Source organism: Barbatula barbatula (genome assembly GCF_947034865.1).
Source record: "Barbatula barbatula genome assembly, chromosome: 22".
NCBI lineage: Eukaryota > Metazoa > Chordata > Actinopteri > Cypriniformes > Nemacheilidae > Barbatula > Barbatula barbatula.
Window position 1 is genome coordinate 5,960,644 of NC_136785.1, and position 18,241 is coordinate 5,978,884.

The 18,241-nt window shown below is 39.3% G+C and overlaps 1 protein-coding gene across 1 annotated transcript in view; it reads left to right on the forward strand.

Moving 5' to 3' along the window:
- Window positions 1-18,241, forward strand: part of bcr (BCR activator of RhoGEF and GTPase) — a 47,835-nt gene that overhangs the window by 19,961 nt on the left and 9,633 nt on the right. Inside the window, exons 2-8 of the mRNA XM_079486848.1 lie at window positions 6,499-6,683; window positions 8,839-8,943; window positions 9,039-9,224; window positions 12,105-12,212; window positions 13,367-13,427; window positions 13,701-13,753; window positions 14,472-14,612. Coding sequence (XP_079342974.1) covers window positions 6,499-6,683; window positions 8,839-8,943; window positions 9,039-9,224; window positions 12,105-12,212; window positions 13,367-13,427; window positions 13,701-13,753; window positions 14,472-14,612 — 839 coding nt within the window. The remainder of the gene's footprint in view (window positions 1-6,498; window positions 6,684-8,838; window positions 8,944-9,038; window positions 9,225-12,104; window positions 12,213-13,366; window positions 13,428-13,700; window positions 13,754-14,471; window positions 14,613-18,241) is intronic.

The following is an 18,241-nucleotide window of genomic DNA, read 5'->3' on the forward strand; positions in this document are numbered from 1 at the left end:
AAAATTATTTGAAAATTTGTAAGCACTAGAATTGGTGCACCGTCCTTGTCCTTGTGTTGATAGGAAATTCTCTAGATGCTTGTGGACTGAGAGAATGTGATGCTTCAGAGTCCTAAGCTAATATGTTTTTTCCTTTGTTTGATGGAGTTACTTGTTTTAGTTACTGATTCCAACATACACATAGGTCAGGTTTATATAGTGTGAGGAGCTTGATGTCATGACAAAAGAAAGGGTTCCTGTGGATCAAATGAATGTGTAAGTTCTTGAATTTGTATATTTTTTCTGGCATTCAATTTTGAGATAAGGTTTAATATCTGAAGAAATGTAGCCATTTCGGTTTAGACATCTTCTCAACAGTTTTACATGGTCTTTTTTCTGCATATGAATTAGCCACCCCATAAATAATGTTTAATTCCCATGAAATCAGATTTATTGGGTTAAAAAAACTAATCACGGAATTAAATGTGGTCTTGCTCCTTTTATTCAATGAGAGCTTGTGTCTAGGACAAACAGAAAATTGTTTGATCCAATTCTTTATAAGACAATATTCCATGTTATATATTTTTTATGCTTGTACCATAATAGAAATGAAAAAATCTGCATTGACCTTTATAAAACACGACAGAACATTTCTGTTCGAGGCAATAGAGAAGAGCTGTCAAAATAAAAGTAGAGAGGTGGCGAGAGGTTCATTGAGCTTGCTCTCTGTTTTATTGCTATATGCAGTTTTAAGGTGACACTTTTTTTCCGGAAGTCTAAATCGAAGAGTAAGAAACTGGGAAAGCTACGTGAATCGCCTTGTCTCGCAGGCCAGCCGAGAGTTTGCTTTTTAAATTCCCTCTCTTAACCAAAATCGAATATATTAGTTCTTCCCGAAGGAGCAGGGAAGGGAAAGATCTTGTCTGTAGAGCAGCTGGAGGATGTAATGAGAAGTGTGTTACCATGGGAGGTATCTTCAGATCTCGCAGCTCGCTGTCATTTTGATACAGTGAAGAACTGTTCTGATGCAACATAAAGGATGGAGGTTGAATGAACCATTTGTTGCTGTAAAACCCTTACAAGATCATTAAGAGGGAGATATACTGTATATGACAGATACAGACTTCTCATCGGTTTTGTAAATATGAAGAATTTCCGCTTTCACCTACTTGATCTCATTAGTGTTGCTGCTTTTCACACAGTTCATTTTGTAACCAACTGAGTGACCTTGTTTAAGAGTTTAAAAGGATTCAAAGGACCAAAAATAAAGCTTCGGTCATTCTTCATAAAGCTCTCTACTCTAAGATCAAGGGCAGGCTTCATTCATCAGTAAGTGAATCAGATGTAAATGTAATAACCATTTTGATGGAGTCGCATTCATTCAATCAAGCATTTGTCAGATGTCAGGGTTTGAGGCTAATAAGAGTCATATGTTAAGGACTACAGAGGTCACGCTGTATGTTAAAGACTTCAGACATCACAATTGAAAATAGCAGTGGTAAAGAAGTGCCTACAACGCAAGTCTTTGTGTAAACTAATAGATGGAGTGAAGTAGTTGACATATCTTTTGTAGAGAAAAAGGATAACATAAAATCTTTATAAAATTACAAACCCTTTTACAGCAAAACTTTTTACAGACATCTAAAGAGGAAAACCAGGAGCCCTCAGGTTGAAGGGCTGCTCAAATGAAGTTTGTAACTAATGCACAATTGTATTTTTTGAAGTTTAAACCAATGAAACACTGCACCAATTCCATTCCATTTGAGGTCACAGGTGGCAGCCAATCAGAACGAGATGTGCCAGCAGATCACTTTGCATTGGTTTCCTAGGCTACAACTCCACGTTGGGTATCTTACAAATCGCCCCGGGTGGTAAAAGGAGAATAACACCACTGTGGCTGCTGTGTGTGATATTCTGTTTAATAAGAGATATTACACGGTATGACACTGGCAGTTTTACTCCTGCTGGCCGGTAAGGTTATGTATTGTAGGCTTTGTTAAGCTGGGATACGCTTAGAAGGATGGAGGGAGTTTAGAGACTAGTAAAAAGAGAAAGATGTTTTGCATTAAATATTTCGAACTTCCTGTTTCTGCAAAAGGATTGTGTCAGTGATATAGCAACTGGTTTCAGGTGGCACCTATAAATTATCAAAAAGATATTGGTTGAGATTAAGCTGTAGCCCGGGACAGTCACAGTCAGATTGCAAGGGTAGAGTACACAGTTTGAGCAGGGTTACCACGATAGACAGTAACTAAAGAATACATAAAGAAAGAAGAAAGGAAGGAAAAATCAGAAAGCACTGTGCTTTTCCAGTGCTAATGTTCACTGCTGAGTCAGCTTTCTTTCATCTTAGTGACCTGAACCGAGAGCCATATGCCGCTCGAAACCTGAGATACATGAGCTCAGGCCGCGGCACACTCACAGACCACCTTTAACCTTTCCTCCTTATGGTGACCCCACACACCCCAAACAATCTTTTTGAGCTTTTATATTTTAAGACACTTGTTTGGTGACACAAATGGTACATGAAAAAAACCTAAAGGCTTATAATAGATTTTTATTTTCCACAAAGGTTTGACATCTAAGTGTGATCTCACTTTTTCTTTAAATTTTAACCAGACTGTTTTATTCATCTAACACGTCCTCCTCTGTGGTTTATCTCGGTTAGGAACATCTTCTGAATGCTAGATGAGGACAGGACACCTCGTAATGCAAAGATACATTAATCCAGGGAATGGCTGTGGTATAATGGTGCATTGGGTGCATGTGTCCAGAAGCACACTAAAGATTTACATTTATGAGATTTTTTTTTTTTATTTGGGCAGAAGAATACTGTAAATGTAATTGTCTAAATGTAGTGTCTTTAAAATTATAGATACTCTCATTGGATCCTTTGTATACAGTATTAGGCTATAAAATATACCAGCCTTACATTCTTAAGTTGAGTTGACTGCATAATGGCACACTTGTCGCAAAGATTTTGACGGTTGTCAAATTCATAGTAAGCTGCAAAGTGTCAAAGTCATGTTGATGACAGGGCTTGTTAATTAACGAAGTCATTAGAAGTATCTGCTGAGAGAAGTATGTTCCTGTCTAGAGCGATCAAACGGTTGGCAGGAAGTCCCTCGCTGGGCCACCATCCGTCTGCCATGTCTTTCTCAGGGATATAAACCACATGGAGCTGGTAAGTCTGACATCGGTGCAAATTGTGTAAAGCCGAAATCAATGGTGACATAATCACAGCTGATATCATCCAGTTTCCCTGCCGAGCCAGTCAGCTCCTTGAAGTTCATGCTAGATTTCAGTTTTAGCATGTTCCTTCTCTACACTCTTTATTTCTCTCTACCTACTTGCTTAATCTCAGTGTCAACGCAGATTGCTCAACAGTGTCTATTCTGAAGGGTGCTGGGGTATAAGACCCGTGTAGTGCTTACTTTTTTAAGACACATCTGGGAATTTTCCACTGACTTAACTTAATTAGACATGATTCAATCAAAGGGGACAATTTCTGAGAAGTTCAGTTTCTCTTAGTTGTCTCGCCTGTTCTGCGACATTACCTCTCGTCTCTAAGAAACCCAACACACATCTCTCTTTGTTTACATAACAGGGCCGACAAAGTTGCTGAAATGTGGAAATAATATTCCTCCGTTGTAATATACTATACTATACAATGTCAATTCTTTTTAGAAAAATATTTGTCTAGAAATATGATTAAATATTTTCATATTTTTTGTATTATTGTATCATTGTATGCAGCTTTATTTCACACATCAAAGATAAAAATAATCAAATATGTTTTATCCAAAAGTCTAAAGCCATTTGGTGTTAAATTCCTATTTGTCTTTTGTTATTTAACTTACTAAATACATCTTTTTGATAAATTGTGTTACCAAAGCTTGCTATCCTACACATCAAAAATCCATGTTTAAATCTTTCCTATAAACCTGTAGAGAAGGAGGGACTCAGAAACTTGAGATGGCATCATTGACAAATTTTAATCCTGTTCTGCCGTTATGCTTTCGAGAGAGAGAGAGAGAGAGAGAGAGAGAGAGAGAGAGAGAGAGAGAATGAGGGGTTGGCAGCATTGCTTGTAGTGTTGATTGCGGGGTGACTCTGTGTGTTGTGATTCCCTCTTCCTCTTGGTGAGACAAAGGCTGATTTACTCACGCCGGGAGGCTTTTACTCTGTGATCGCAACATACCGGATTTGGCTGCTTTCCTGGATTCAACCCAATCATTTCTTCTGTTTATTTCTTTGCAGATAAATATACCGCTGAGATAAGAATTCACCACTAACCAAATCAAATTGCCTCTTGTTATTCACAGAATATATTTGATGTAATCTGGTTTGGGCTTTATTGGAAGTCTAGACCAAGAATGTGTAGATACTGTTTGAACAACTCAGTGTCTGAAGGAAGTTCTGTTTGATTTTATGGCCTCCTGACATTGATCAGGTCCTAAGAGAGAGAATGACAGATAATGTAAAATAAATGTACCCAATTTGTTTCCATTTGCACTGACTTTGTTAAAAAAGCAGTAATGTACTGCTATGGGGCTTGAAAGAGGCATTTACAAATCCTTTCTGTTTAGTTATAATTTTACCTATTTTGCCTCTCTAACTTAAAGATGTTTTTTAAATGTGTCCCTTCATGAAGAGGAAAACCCTGTATTCCATTGTTATTTTATGCCCTTTAAATGACACCACTCATTAAATTAGCTTCTCTGTGCAATCCCTACTTGATTCAGTCATGGCCCGGGGCAATGCGCCATTTATAATTTGCGTTTAATTTTCACCTCCCCCTTTCCGTCCTTCACATTCATTTCTTTTTGTGCATTGATGATTAACCCGGAAATTGGATATTTAGGGAAACCAACTGTGGTGAAGGAAATTATCCTTGATATGCCATTTTCCATCTACGGAATTTCCTAACTGTTAAGCCAGGTACAAATGTGTTACACACACACTTTGTTGTACAATACATTCTTATTTCTAGACCTAAATGGGACCTGTGACACATGGGAAGAGGATGGGGTGTCTCTAATTTATCTGACAGATGCAAACCTCCAAACATCTCAGTCCCCATCACCTCTCATACCTCGAAGGAAATCTCTAAGAAAAAACTGTGTTGCCCCAATTACTCCCACAAAGTCATCCATCTTTTCCCTTCAGACCCACATGATAGGATTATCTGAAGCCCTATGGCATGTACCGCTGCATTAGGCGCACACCCTGATGAGTTTTTGGCAGGTTTGCTGTCAAAACCCACAACTTCTTCACTTCCCACAAAGCCATTGGCTGCTGAGTGATGCCCTGCTGTAGGTTTCAATCTGCTCTTCATTCCCGGAAATAAGTTAACGCACAGAGAAGGCCAAGCGCAGGGTGCTGAATTAATTCCTTGCAAGTTATGTGGAATTCACGGGATGCTGGGACGGTTAATCATCATAACAGTCGTGTTTGGGAGTGACTGTACAAACTTGTGCGTCTCCGTGTGTTTAGACCTCGGCTGGAGGTTGGAAGCGCTGGCAGGATTTTAAGAATTGTTTATAATGATGATGATGTTTCCAGATGTGGATAAGATGCTTCTCCTTAAGCCAAATAACAGCAGACATCTGCGGAAAGCCGTAGAGAAGGAAAAAAGGATGGAGAGAGAGCGATGGTATAACTGGATCTGTGAGATGATGAACACCGAAGAAATAACAAGACAGCGTGACTCAGAGCTGAGCTGTGGCAACACACACACATAGCTGTGCAATTAGCATGAAACACCATAAAATCCTGTTTTCCTTATCAAGTAAACCTATTAACTAGTTGGCTTTGCTTGTCACATTTCACATACAAGATGATTCACATTAATCCATGACACACTCACTGTCTGGACCTAAAGGGCATGTGTGACCAATTTTTACCAATACCAAATCAAGGGTTTCATCAGCCACGAGGAGACCCCACCCTCTTTCTTTCTTCTGCAGAACACAAATGAAGGTATTTTGAGAAATGTTGGTAACCAGTGGGACCCAACCAGTTGGTAACAGTGGGACCCATTGGCCTGAATTGGTTATGTAACCCCAATGTTATCAACCCTTCACTGGCTACCCATTACTTTGAAGTTCTTTTAATCACCTATAAAGCCTTAAAGGGATCACGCTCTCTAAGATCTCAAAACTCAGGACTTTTGATAACACCTAGAATAACTAAATCCACCAAAGGGGGTCGAGCTTTCTCATATGTAGATATTTTTTTAGACTTTCTTTTAGGCGAACTATGCCTTTAACTGAACAGATAGATTTGGCTTGAGATTGTCCAGTGAGGCTGCCAGCAGCTTTATGACCAAACCAGTCTGAGACGAGGAAACTTTTGGGGTCGCGTTTCATAATTGTTTGTCTATTACTAAACTCAAATAATATAGTGCTGTCCTCTGTGTTTCTAAAACAATAGTTGTTTTATGTTTGTTTTTATGTATTAGCTAAGTTTTATGCCTGCAAACAATCTTAAAATGTTTTTCTTGTTGTTTCGTCTCAGATGTACCATTTACAAACACTCCACCAACGTACGGTTTCGATGCGGACCGAGCGGAAGAGCAATGTCGACACCATGACATCCTGCCCTACATCGATGACTCGCCCTCCTCCTCCCCTCATCTGAGCTCAAAGAGCCGAAGCAGCAGAGACACCCTTTCATCCGGCTCGCTCGAGTCCGCCAAATCTGTAAGTCAAGTCCACAAATCTGGTTATTCATAAATATCTCTAGATATATTGTATAACTTTAGTTGTGCGGATGAATCCTGGCATGATCTAAGACAATCCTGTCAAGAAGCCAATCATGGTGTGAATCATTTTTCACATTTTAGTGCCTCAGTAAAGGCGTCTTCATCGCATAGTAGCCATGCCATCAAATGAAACCACTGATTGTAAAACACACCTTTCCTGCTTCATTGACACAGCCTTTGGCTGTCAGTTTTATTCATGGCTTTATCAATACGATTCCCAGAAGCAAGCAGTTTATTTGTGCATGGCTGGATTTTGAGTGCCCGTTCGACCCCTGTGTTTAGCTCCCGCATGGATTCTAATCAACGCTGAGTAGATACTCACCTGAAGTACACCTTCATCCTGCTTACACACCTACCTTTATGCACTAAAAATGTTTACCCAACAAATAAACAGCTAGTGGAGGATTTGTAATACGGACGGATTCAGAGAAGTATTAGTTTTCTAAACATCTCGCCTTGAGCTGCAGGTAATCTTTGAAGGGTTTTAGGATTTTCCCAGAATTGGGTCTGTAGGTGGATGGTCACACATTAAGGTGTTTTATTGGGTGGGGTAATGTACTGTTTTATGCAGCTTTTCTAAACTTGTTCAGCCTCAAACAAAAGACCAGATTAGATTTGAATGAGTAAGATGTTTTTCAGTGAGCCTTCCCGTGTCTGTGAGTCACACCGATGCTGTCCATGGCCGTTTCTCAAGGTTTTCTCCATAGGAGACGTTTGCAGTCAATGGTCTATTTTATGGCTTCCTTTTTAAAATTGCTAATCACATAGTAAGGCAATGGCAACATACAAGCGTTGTGGTATTAGGTTTTGTATTGTGAAGCACCTTCCTTGTTTTTTTTTTGTCTTTTATAATAGTGTCCAGTGAATTTCTCCTCATGTCATTTTTATTTAGTTTCTAGGTCGATATTGTAATTTTTTATAATAAGGAATCAAAGTACAATATTTAATGAGACATACATCATTTCAAATAACTTTTTTCCTTAGTTTTTTCCATATTTTTATAGACATGGAAAAATAAAGGATAACATGTAAAAGATAAATCTTTTGATGGATAATATTTTTAACACACAACCATAAATAATTGATATTTATAATATTTACAAATTAAATTGTCTTTTTCATGAGTGAGATTTATAGTTTTCAGCAGAGATGAGCTCAGCTCATTCTCATGCACTGGAACGCAGACAAGCTTTGATTAATAAATATGGATGAAAAAAAGATGGTGGTCTTGAGATATGGGGAGCCCCTGAGGACAGACGTCTAGCACCCAAGAGTTTATGAATAAACCCTTGATTTCCACCTTCCCCCTGCTGTACAATGGCAGGCTGTATTCTGATATCAGGTGGGGTTTCACATCTAATATCGGTTTGAGATATTATGTGATCTGCTTAATCAGAAGAAAAGTAAGCAGTGATGTCAAGCGAAAATTGAAATATGTTGGTTAGAGAGACTGTGATGATGCTGCCAACATTTTTTATGAATTAGGCCATGTTTTTATGGCACCACAGTGTTTTATGCTTTAATAATCAACCTTTTAATGTCCCCTAAAGTTATAACTTCACATTAACAAGCCAATCATTACACACTTTAGCTTAAAGGAATAATACAGCATGTATTGCATCTATAACACATTCATGAGGCAGATGGGATAAACGTTTTATTCTAAATTTTGGAATCGAAAGTCTCATGAGGCCTCGCAAACATCTGTGGTTTCCATTACCTGTGCTGTGGCCATGGAAACCAACATTTCAGGTCCATTTACAGTAGCCCTCAGCTCTATAACCTACAAGGACAAAATCATGAAATGCCTCACTTCTGGATGGATTCCTGGCCTGTGGTCTTTCATCAGGGTTTGCTGGGTAGCGTGGACTCCATGAAAGTCTCTATTTAGTTTAAAGGGGATATAAATTCTCCATGAGTCGCATGGAACCAAGACAGTTATTATAAGGCCTTAGAGAGCAGCTCCATTGAACCAGTGCCAAATCGCTATTTTATAGCTCATTCCAGAAATGCCGGTATGTAATTTAACGTCATGTGATTTAGCGGTGTGTTACTTGTTCAGAAGTGCGTGAAGTCTTTCTCTTTTGGCGCAGGCGGAGTTGGACTTGGAGAAGGGGCTGGAGATGAGAAAGAGGGTGTTGTCTGGAATCCTGGCCAGTGAAGAGACCTACCTCAGCCACCTGGAGGCACTGTTACTGGTGAGCATATACAGTATCTACAGAATGTCTTTATATCTCTAGATGTTTCTGTTTTTTGATGGGTTTATCGAAAACTCTTCGTGCTCCTTTTTCAGCCCATGAAGCCCCTGAAAGCAGCGGCCACCACTTCGCAACCTGTCCTGAGTGTTCAGCAGATAGAAACCATCTTCTTTAAAGTGCCTGAGCTTTACGAGATACACAAAGAATTCTACGATGGTCTTTTACCCAGAGTGCAACAGTGGAGCCACCATCAACGCGTAGGAGACCTTTTCCAAAAACAAGTGAGAACAATCTGCGTAACCTCTAAACAAACTTAATAATTTTTATATGTTCCCTACTCTAACCCAAATTGTTTCATCTTTTATATTGTGTCTATCCAATCTTGATCCGCCGTTTCAGTACCATCGGGCTGAATAATAATTATAAACATTTATCATTGAATCAAAAAACCTTAAATGAAACATTTTAGCCCCTAAAGCGGCACCACACAATCCCAGAATGTCTGGACTGCAGGAGTCTGTATCGCTGCCTTTTTTCACCCAGCCACTTGTGTAGATACTACAGCCTGTGCTTTGTGTCTTAAGGACAGGACTATTAATAGTGCCATTCCAAGATTGTGTTCTCTATCTCACCCCTCCCTCTCTTTTCCATTAACTTCTTTCCTCACGTGATTCCAGGCTGTTTGGAGGGCGGATAAATCCCCCTCGTTTTGTCGTCGCATTCCACATTTATTTATCTCTCCATTTACTCCTTCATTGTCCCCTGTTCTCACCGTCCCTGGGCTACAGTAGCTAAGCTGCGTTTCCCCCAGAACGTGCTCTGGTTTCTTCAGGCAGCCAGTCGGACAGTCATTTTGACCGGAGGCTATTTGTCACTGATGCTGTCGCCCTCTCCTGTGTCCATTAACAAGAATCCGGGGCAGGTGGCGAGGCGTCGCCCGAGGAGGCAAACTCTCTAAAAAGACAGTTGCTCGCAGCAGGAGAGAGAGCAAGATGAATGAAAGACAGAGAGAGATGGAGAGAGTGTGTGCGCGTCAGAACGTCGCCAATAGAAATGTCTCCTGCTGTTTGTTGTTTATTCCTTCTTCGTGTAAAAACAAAACAGGGAAGAAAGTTATGGGAACCTGTGTAAGAGGTGAAGCGATGTGGCTCAGCTGCGAGAGAGATGTTAATTCCCGTTCTCAATGTTTTACGCTTGTTGGGAAAGATTCTGACATTTTTTTTCGGTGCAGATTTGTGACCTACTTAAACATGGTTAAGCGCACAGAGCAGAGGAGCGCACTTTCGTCTTCAGCTGGATCTGGCATATGGTCATGTCATCATGAGGAAGTGTGTCTAGGCTGAGAGGATATGAACACCGCGTTGCTGAAGTCTCTGTCAAGCTGTCTCAACCAACTGACGTTTCAATGTGCACAGTGTTTGTTATACGTGTTACCTGGAATTCAAACCCTTGAGCGCTGCTTGAGCTATTCTGTTTCTTTAAAGAACAAATATTACGAGATCATGTAAACTACATTTCATATCATGATGTTCCTGTGTGTGGATGTAACCAGTCTGCCAAGTTGTAAAGCCGAAGGTGAATGAATAACAAAGTTATTGGCTTGGAAAAAAGTGAGTCGACTCTAAATCATAAACAAGTCGTGCCCTAGTCCGATCCGCGAACCTCCACGGATTTACATCACAACATGTAGTCCCCGCCTACGTTTTGCTAGGACTGCTCGCGAAAACTTCTCTCTTCTCCCCCAAACACTGTAGCTTGTGAGTCTTGTTCGCTGTAGACCATCTGACCAATCAGATCAGAGTAGGCTAGCGGAGGGGATTAGACGCATGAGGTAGTCAAGAAGTGAGAAGAATGACGGCCTATAATAACAAAATGATAGTGTTTTTACACCTTGTATGTATGTAAACTTGTTGTTGGACACTACATCAACCAAACTATGACCTTAAAAATCAAGGAATATTTACTCTTTATAAATTGAAAATGAAAAAGAGGTGTTTGAGTTTAGATATGAATACTGATTTCTCCTATTTAAACATTTATTCTAAATGCATCACTCTTTCACAGTTGTGGTTATATGAAGAAAAAAAAATTACACATTAAGCTGCATTTGGTTGTGTTGTGAAAATCCAGTTTTTTTCTTGAAAACTCAACCTATCAGCTCACAGCATTCAGCTGCGGTTAGACTGATCAGCTCGCCATGTGTTGTCATTGCTTTATTACGGTCATCATCTCTCTCCACGCTGTAATGAGGTTGTCGCAGAGTAAATTCCCATGCTTCGCTGCAGATAGATTCTGGCCTGGAGCGGTCTTTTCTGCTCAGTGTGGAGAGGATTGCACACACTGCGAAAGCTACCTCGGTTTTGGGCTTTCTGGTCTGTGCAGGAGAAAAGATTTGTCTCTGGATATTGCATTTGACAGTCTTACCGTGTCGAAAAACAGATGATGCCACTTAGTTAGTTAATGCATATCGCTGATGTCCTTCTGAAACCTGGCATCTCCATATTTCGTGATATTAATTTCCGAGGTTTCGGTAGTACGGTAGCAAAATTACACCATAATAAAAGCAAAAGCAGGTTAAAATCATGGGAGAAAATGGACCTGTTAAACGAAATTACAAATAATTTTGCGTAAACAATCTTGAGTATTATTTTCAAGTGTAGAATATTGTCCTTTTTTAAGCAGATGCACATGTCTGTAAAAATGTGGTTTCATCCCCTCCGGCTTCAATCTTTATTTTGAAAGATTTATTAAGCTTTCACACAAGAGAGAGGTCTCAGCGCTGACAGGATGGCTATTGACTTTGGATGGTCTAAATCAGAATTCCAAATGGCCTTTTTTACAAGCACCGGGCGCACGCATTAATTGCTCGCCGTACAGTTGGCCTCTGCTGCTATGGTAACCGCTGTAGGCTCCATATCTGAGCGAAAGCCCAGCTGCTCCTGCTGCGATGACGCTGTCCTGTCTGTCTGCCCCATCTCACTGTGTCACGCAAATCCATCCATGCATCTCGCTCATTACAAATGACACTTTCACCCAAGGGGCCGTAGCTTGAATATTTTCATGAATGTCAACAGTTGTGAACAGATTTGAAGTCCACTTTATGCGAAAAACAAGACAACAAGATAAGTGGAAATTACTAAATGTGTCTTCTCTTGCTGTAGGCGAGCCAGCTCGGAGTGTACAGGGCCTTTGTGGATAATTACGAACTCGCCGTGGAGACCGCAGAGAAATGCTGTCAGGCGAACACACAGTTCGCGGAAATCTCTGAGGTAAGATTGATCAGGCCTGTTTTTGTAATCCAAGAGCGGATACCTCCACCGGAAATCCCTACCTTGGTTATTACGGAAACAAAGAAGTGCACGCATCTGATTAGGAGGAATATCCAACTATAACATTATTCCGATTTGTTGTATTGGCCTAATAAAACAGAGACCTCAGCCAATTCTATCAGATCAATTCTGTTCTTCATCCAACCCGCCATCAAGAATTGAGTCATTGGCCGTTTTTATATGTGGCCGTACCAGCATCTCTTCTCTTAGCAGGTCACTCAGATATAAAAGTGATGCTCGGCCCTCAGGTTTCATGCCGTACTAAATGTTATGAGGAGACCCACCTAGAATAAAATCTACACGATGATACACCTCTCGTCCCACTCCATTCTCCCACCATCGGTTGTCATGCCAACTACTATTTCCCTTTATAATATATAGATATTCCTCCCATCTAACACGAGCAAAAGTGAACATTAGGATAATTGTTTGTTTGCAGCGGTGTGTAGAAGCAATGATAATGCGTAAAAACACAATGTAGCAGGGGAGGACAGTTTCTGGAGGGTTCTCGAGTTATTGCCTCCGGTGTAAAGCTAACAATAGGAAACCTTTAATCGTACTGCTTATGTAGATTAAATTAAATGTGACAGAGTCATTTATTCATTTAGTCTGTCAGTACAAATATTGAGCGGCCGAAAGGGATTCTTTATATGCAGGCTTTAGACAGTAGGGAGGTGTTACGCAAAATGCAATTGAAAGCGGAATATACACAATAACAAACTAATTCTTTTTAATGTTACGACAAGTTTTACGTGTTTTTAATGCAATGTTTGGAGCATAGTGAACTATTTACAGATCTAATAATCCTCACATTGACATAACATATGGGTAGTGATGTTTAGCTTTGTTCGTGGCTAAAATGTGTACTGTGTTTTATTTGCATAATGCAGCTTTACACATAAACAAATGTCAATGCAGTGTGCTCAATGAACATCTATGGTGAGGAGAACATCTGCAGTTATACAGAAAAAAGAAGCAACCGAGGATACGTGTCAGATTACAGTCAGCAGACTTTTTACACTAAGCCTCTATGATTGTGTGCAAGTCATCAAGCATCTTTTTATTGATCTTGATTTCGTCTCTGATACCACCAGAGTCTCAAGGTCAGGAGCAGCAAGGAGTGCAAGGACCTAACTGCCAAATTCTCCCTGGAAAGTAAGAAACGAGTTCCAGTGTGTTGCTTTCATATACAGTATTATAACAGTACTTGTTTGGTATGTACATATAAAATACACACATAGTATTTATTAGAGTTTAACTCTTGCACATTTCGCTCACAGCATGTTGTCTTTTCTCCTTTTAAATTCAGTTGTTTAAAAGCTCTTGAGTGGGTGGATTAGATAAGGTTTCAAACGTTGCGGTATGAAAGTGGCTCTTGTGAATAATCGCCCACTGTGTGTGTGTTCTCTTATGTCCGGTTTCTGCCAGCTCTGCTCTATAAACCCGTGGACAGAGTGACCCGGAGTACACTTGTTTTACACGTGAGTAACCTGCATTGCCTCCATGTGTCTTTGTGGCTTGCTCAGAAAAGCATCACTTATACTAATGCTTGTATTGATCCTAAGAATTAAACATTAGCACTTAACTTATCTCATATCGTTTGAGCGGAGGATATGAATTATAAGTGCAGCATGTTGTAGATAGGTATGTTATTGCTTCTTAAATATTTCTTAAGTGTTCAGATGTAGGCTTTATAAAATGGGACAATTCTACAGGTTTGCTTTGAAGGAGAGACTGAAATATTTTATAGGAGAAACTGGACTATATTAGTAGATGTGGGCATATGCTCTATTGACTCTTGCCAGTTAGCAACCTTCTAGTATACACTAGCACTATAAAAAAACACCCTAGCAACCACATAGCATCTTCATAGCAACCACCTCTTAGTGCCATGTTTTAACTTTGTAATCTGACTTTCTTTTAAAAGTTTGCTTAGATAAGACATACCTGTGTTTATATGCATATACAGTATACTATATAGGAAAAGCTCAATTTTTAACTTTTATTTTGTTAGTCATCTGTATATATTTTTATTATGGCTTAAATCAAAACAAACCAAATGCAGTTTGATTGATTTTAATTGAAATGCACAATGAAAAACATGATTTTTGAAAAATGTAAAAAACTGATTTATTTCATTTTGGAACCAAACTCTTCATATATATATATATATATAATTTGTTTGTGTGATTCATACAGGATCTACTGAAACACACACCCTCCAGTCATCCTGATTACCCCCTGCTGCAGGATGCCCTCCGCATCTCGCAGAACTTCCTGTCCAGCATAAACGAAGAGAGCACACCTCGCCGCCAGTCCATGACCGTAAAAAAAGGAGAGGTGAGTCCAGAGACCCCCCACGCTCCCATATGTTTATGATGAAGTGTGTTTGTCAAATACATATTTTTAAAGGGCACAGAAATGTCAAATTTCTAGGTCACCCATCATGCGCAAACCCCAAACCTTCCAGCCATTGAGCTCCCATCAGGTTTTGTAGTCAGCCATTTTCAACATTTTCTCTCGCAAATAACCTCCATTGAAGAAATCAAGCATCCTCTATACATTAAAAAACACATCTCAACTATTTGTTTCATGTTAGTGCTCAGACTTATGGATTTAAGAGTGTGATTTATCTCTTCTGCTTTTAAATTCTCTTGATTCATGATGATGTCATGGGTTAAAGACTGTAAGAGCTAAACCCCAGATGACCCTGGCAAAGGAGGACGGACATCATGAGATCACCCTCTCTTAAAGAGATCTTGGTCTCACATGCGGGAATTAAAGATACTTTGGGTTTGAGAGAGCTCAGCGTGACACGCTCCATTCCGCCTTTTTCATTCCAGCAGTCTGGTTTCAGGAGAAAGGCAGATGGATTGTCGTATGATTGATGGCGAGCAAGGGTTGCGCGTAATGTGCCATAATGAGCCACCAAGCTCTCTCGCATCTCATTGATTATTCATTACGCCGCATTTTGGGATCCTCCCACATTGAGCATGCAGCGAGGAGTTTGTTACCGTTCGAAACACCCCTCCCTTCTTCCTCCCTATGGTGACATGTGGACGACCGAGCTGATCAAATATTGATGGTGTGTACATGAAAGAAGTCACGGAGATCAATGTGTTGTGGAGCTTATTGTCTTGTAGACCAGCATAAGAAAACACAAGACTTTGGTTTGTTTTTTGTTGACCAATCAGGCAAGATTGTATTACTTTTACGGTAGATGATTTGATAAGACATATATATGAAATAAAATCTTTATTGGATTCTTTTGAAGCTGTATAATACTGTATGATTACATGATACTGTCTTTAATCAGGCGCATAATATTCATTTCTTTCTAGATGCGAGTCTAGCAGAGAGTGGAATGCTACTCCACGTTTGCTTAAGGAATCTTGATCCCAATGAACAATGCACTCATTATTTAAGAGTAACTTCAGAACTGATATCAGTGGGCAGATCCAAGCATTAGCATTATTGTTTAGGTCATGGTTGTGTTGGTTTAGCCAGGGCTTCTAGTGTTACCCGTACTGGAGTTATGTGGGAGAGAGAGGGGAAAGATTCAGGGTGGCCCCAGAGGCCTTCAGTAGCTGGGCCAGAGCCACTTCATTAAAATGCAAATGAAACCTCAGATTTTCGAAAGTAGCTTTCTGTGTCTGCAATACACACAGACGTTCGTAGCATCACATGGGAAACACACAGAGTCTTAATAAAAGCGTGCATTTGATGTATGTTCACATGTAAGAACCACAAACACACAGAGGTAATCCAAACATGCTTAAGCCTATAGATACACATCAGACATGCATACATACACAGCTAGATGACCTCAGGCGCTTTATCTGATATTTTATCACACACTCATTTGATATGTTTCACTTCAGTACCTTTTGGGTACAATCTGTCGAGAGTTGTAGATGGCACACAGTACTGCTTTTTACCTTATAAACAAAGGAATTACGCTATTAGTGAGTCTGTTGATATTATTGATAAGAATATTCATATCTGAAATTAAAAGTAGACAAAGTCTCGCTATACTAAAACCGTGTTCTTTCTTGCATTGAGTTATTGAATCCGGAGGTGTGGGTGGGTTATATCAGAGAGATTTTTAAATTGTGATAGACTTTAGTTTGTGCAGTGTGAATCCTCAGTATTTTTGGTCTGTATCACCAGAAAACTCTACATTTCTGCTTGAAGTAAATTTTATATTTATTTTGAAGCACCTTAGCATGATCTCAAATCGGATCAACTAAAAGCACTAAAAGAAGCAATGTGGAGATTTTAGCAGCATCAAGTGGTGTATTTCTGGTGCAAAAATGACATACTGGACCTTTAACATTTTAATGGTCTGAAGGATAAAATGTTTGAAGGATAAAATGTACAACCCAGCAGGCTTTGTGCTCATCGCACACACATAGAGCTTAATCTTCAGAAGCCGTGCAACATTTTGTTCTGGTTGGCTGTGTGTGCTGGTTTCATTTTAATGGTTTCGGTCCAATTGTAGTGGGTGATTATGAGATATTGCCATTGTCATGTTTCTTCTGGAGGCGAGCTGCTGGAAAATGTCATCTGATGTGCTGAGACAGCTCGTTTGAGCGTATTCACTTTTATGGGGAGGCAGAAAGCACATCATGTTCACATTCAAGAGACAAGAGACTACCTTTGCTAATAATATGCTGTGCAGTTTAAGTGTTTGCACTGGGGCTTTAATAGGAGACAGGCCTGTTTGTTTTTGGATGTTTGTGTGTGTGTATTTGTACATGTCTACATGAGGTCTTTGCCTTGCGCCTACAGTGAAATTGCTTTGGAAATGTCAGTCATTTAAACTGTGGTGCCATTGGGTGGTATTTTTTATTATTGCTGTCAATCGATTAAAAAAGGTAATCTGATTAATCACACATTTTTTCTGTAATTCTGTAACATTAATGTTTTAAAATATACCTTTTCATTCTAATAATTTCACATATAATCTCCAAATTAATGTAGAAACAACAGATTTCTTAAACAACATCATTTTATGAATGAAAGCCAACATTCTGATATTAGTACTGCAACTGATGTCTCGATTAATTTGATGATTCTTTCTTTATTTTGACATTAATTATAGCCGTTCAACACTGAAGTACAGTATAATTGAGGGCTATTATGTCTAACAGGTAGGAAATATACAGAAATTGAATAAAGTTCTCGAACACTTTACAATCTTTAATGCTAAATTCTAAACTAGATACAGAGTTAAAGCTACAAAACACATTTATTTGCTCTTTTCTCACTTAGAGCGTGATTATATAATGTGATGCTAGACAAAGGATGACCAAGTAAACGGATGCTGTGTTAATTACGTTAAAATATTTAATGCGTTCATCTGGAAAAATGAATCGCATGCGTTAATGTTGACAGCCCTAGTTTTTATATGAAGGGAAATGATGCATATTTATTCACATATATTTATGTTTAATATATTAAGATATATTTCAGGTTAAAGGTAAAATCCTCATTTGATATGCCTTATGAAAGGAGGCAGATGATGGAATGTTCGGGTGAATGAACTTAAATTAAACCCTCTTTGATTTAATACGACTCCAGGAAGACAAGTTGGACTTCGTTTCTTAAATAAATGCACTAGGCACTCATTTATGATAAGTGTAATGCATTTCTAAGTGAAACAGGACGTTGTATAGAGAAGGGTGGGCCCATTTACTAGAAATTGATTGTTCGAAAAAAAATGAGGGATTGGTGACGTCATCTGTAATGGGACAGTTATTTCCAAGGCAGGGTTTCTAAAAGGTTATGAAGACCAACATATTTTTGTCGTGCAGTTATAAACAATTCAGAATAAGTGTTTCTTAAGTGTAAAGAAAAAGTAAACAAGAGTCAATTTTGATGCCATGTTAACTTTTAAGGCACATAGCGTAACATACAAGTCTGTAATTGTTCGCCTCTCCCATCCTTTTCTGCATTTTTCTCTTAAT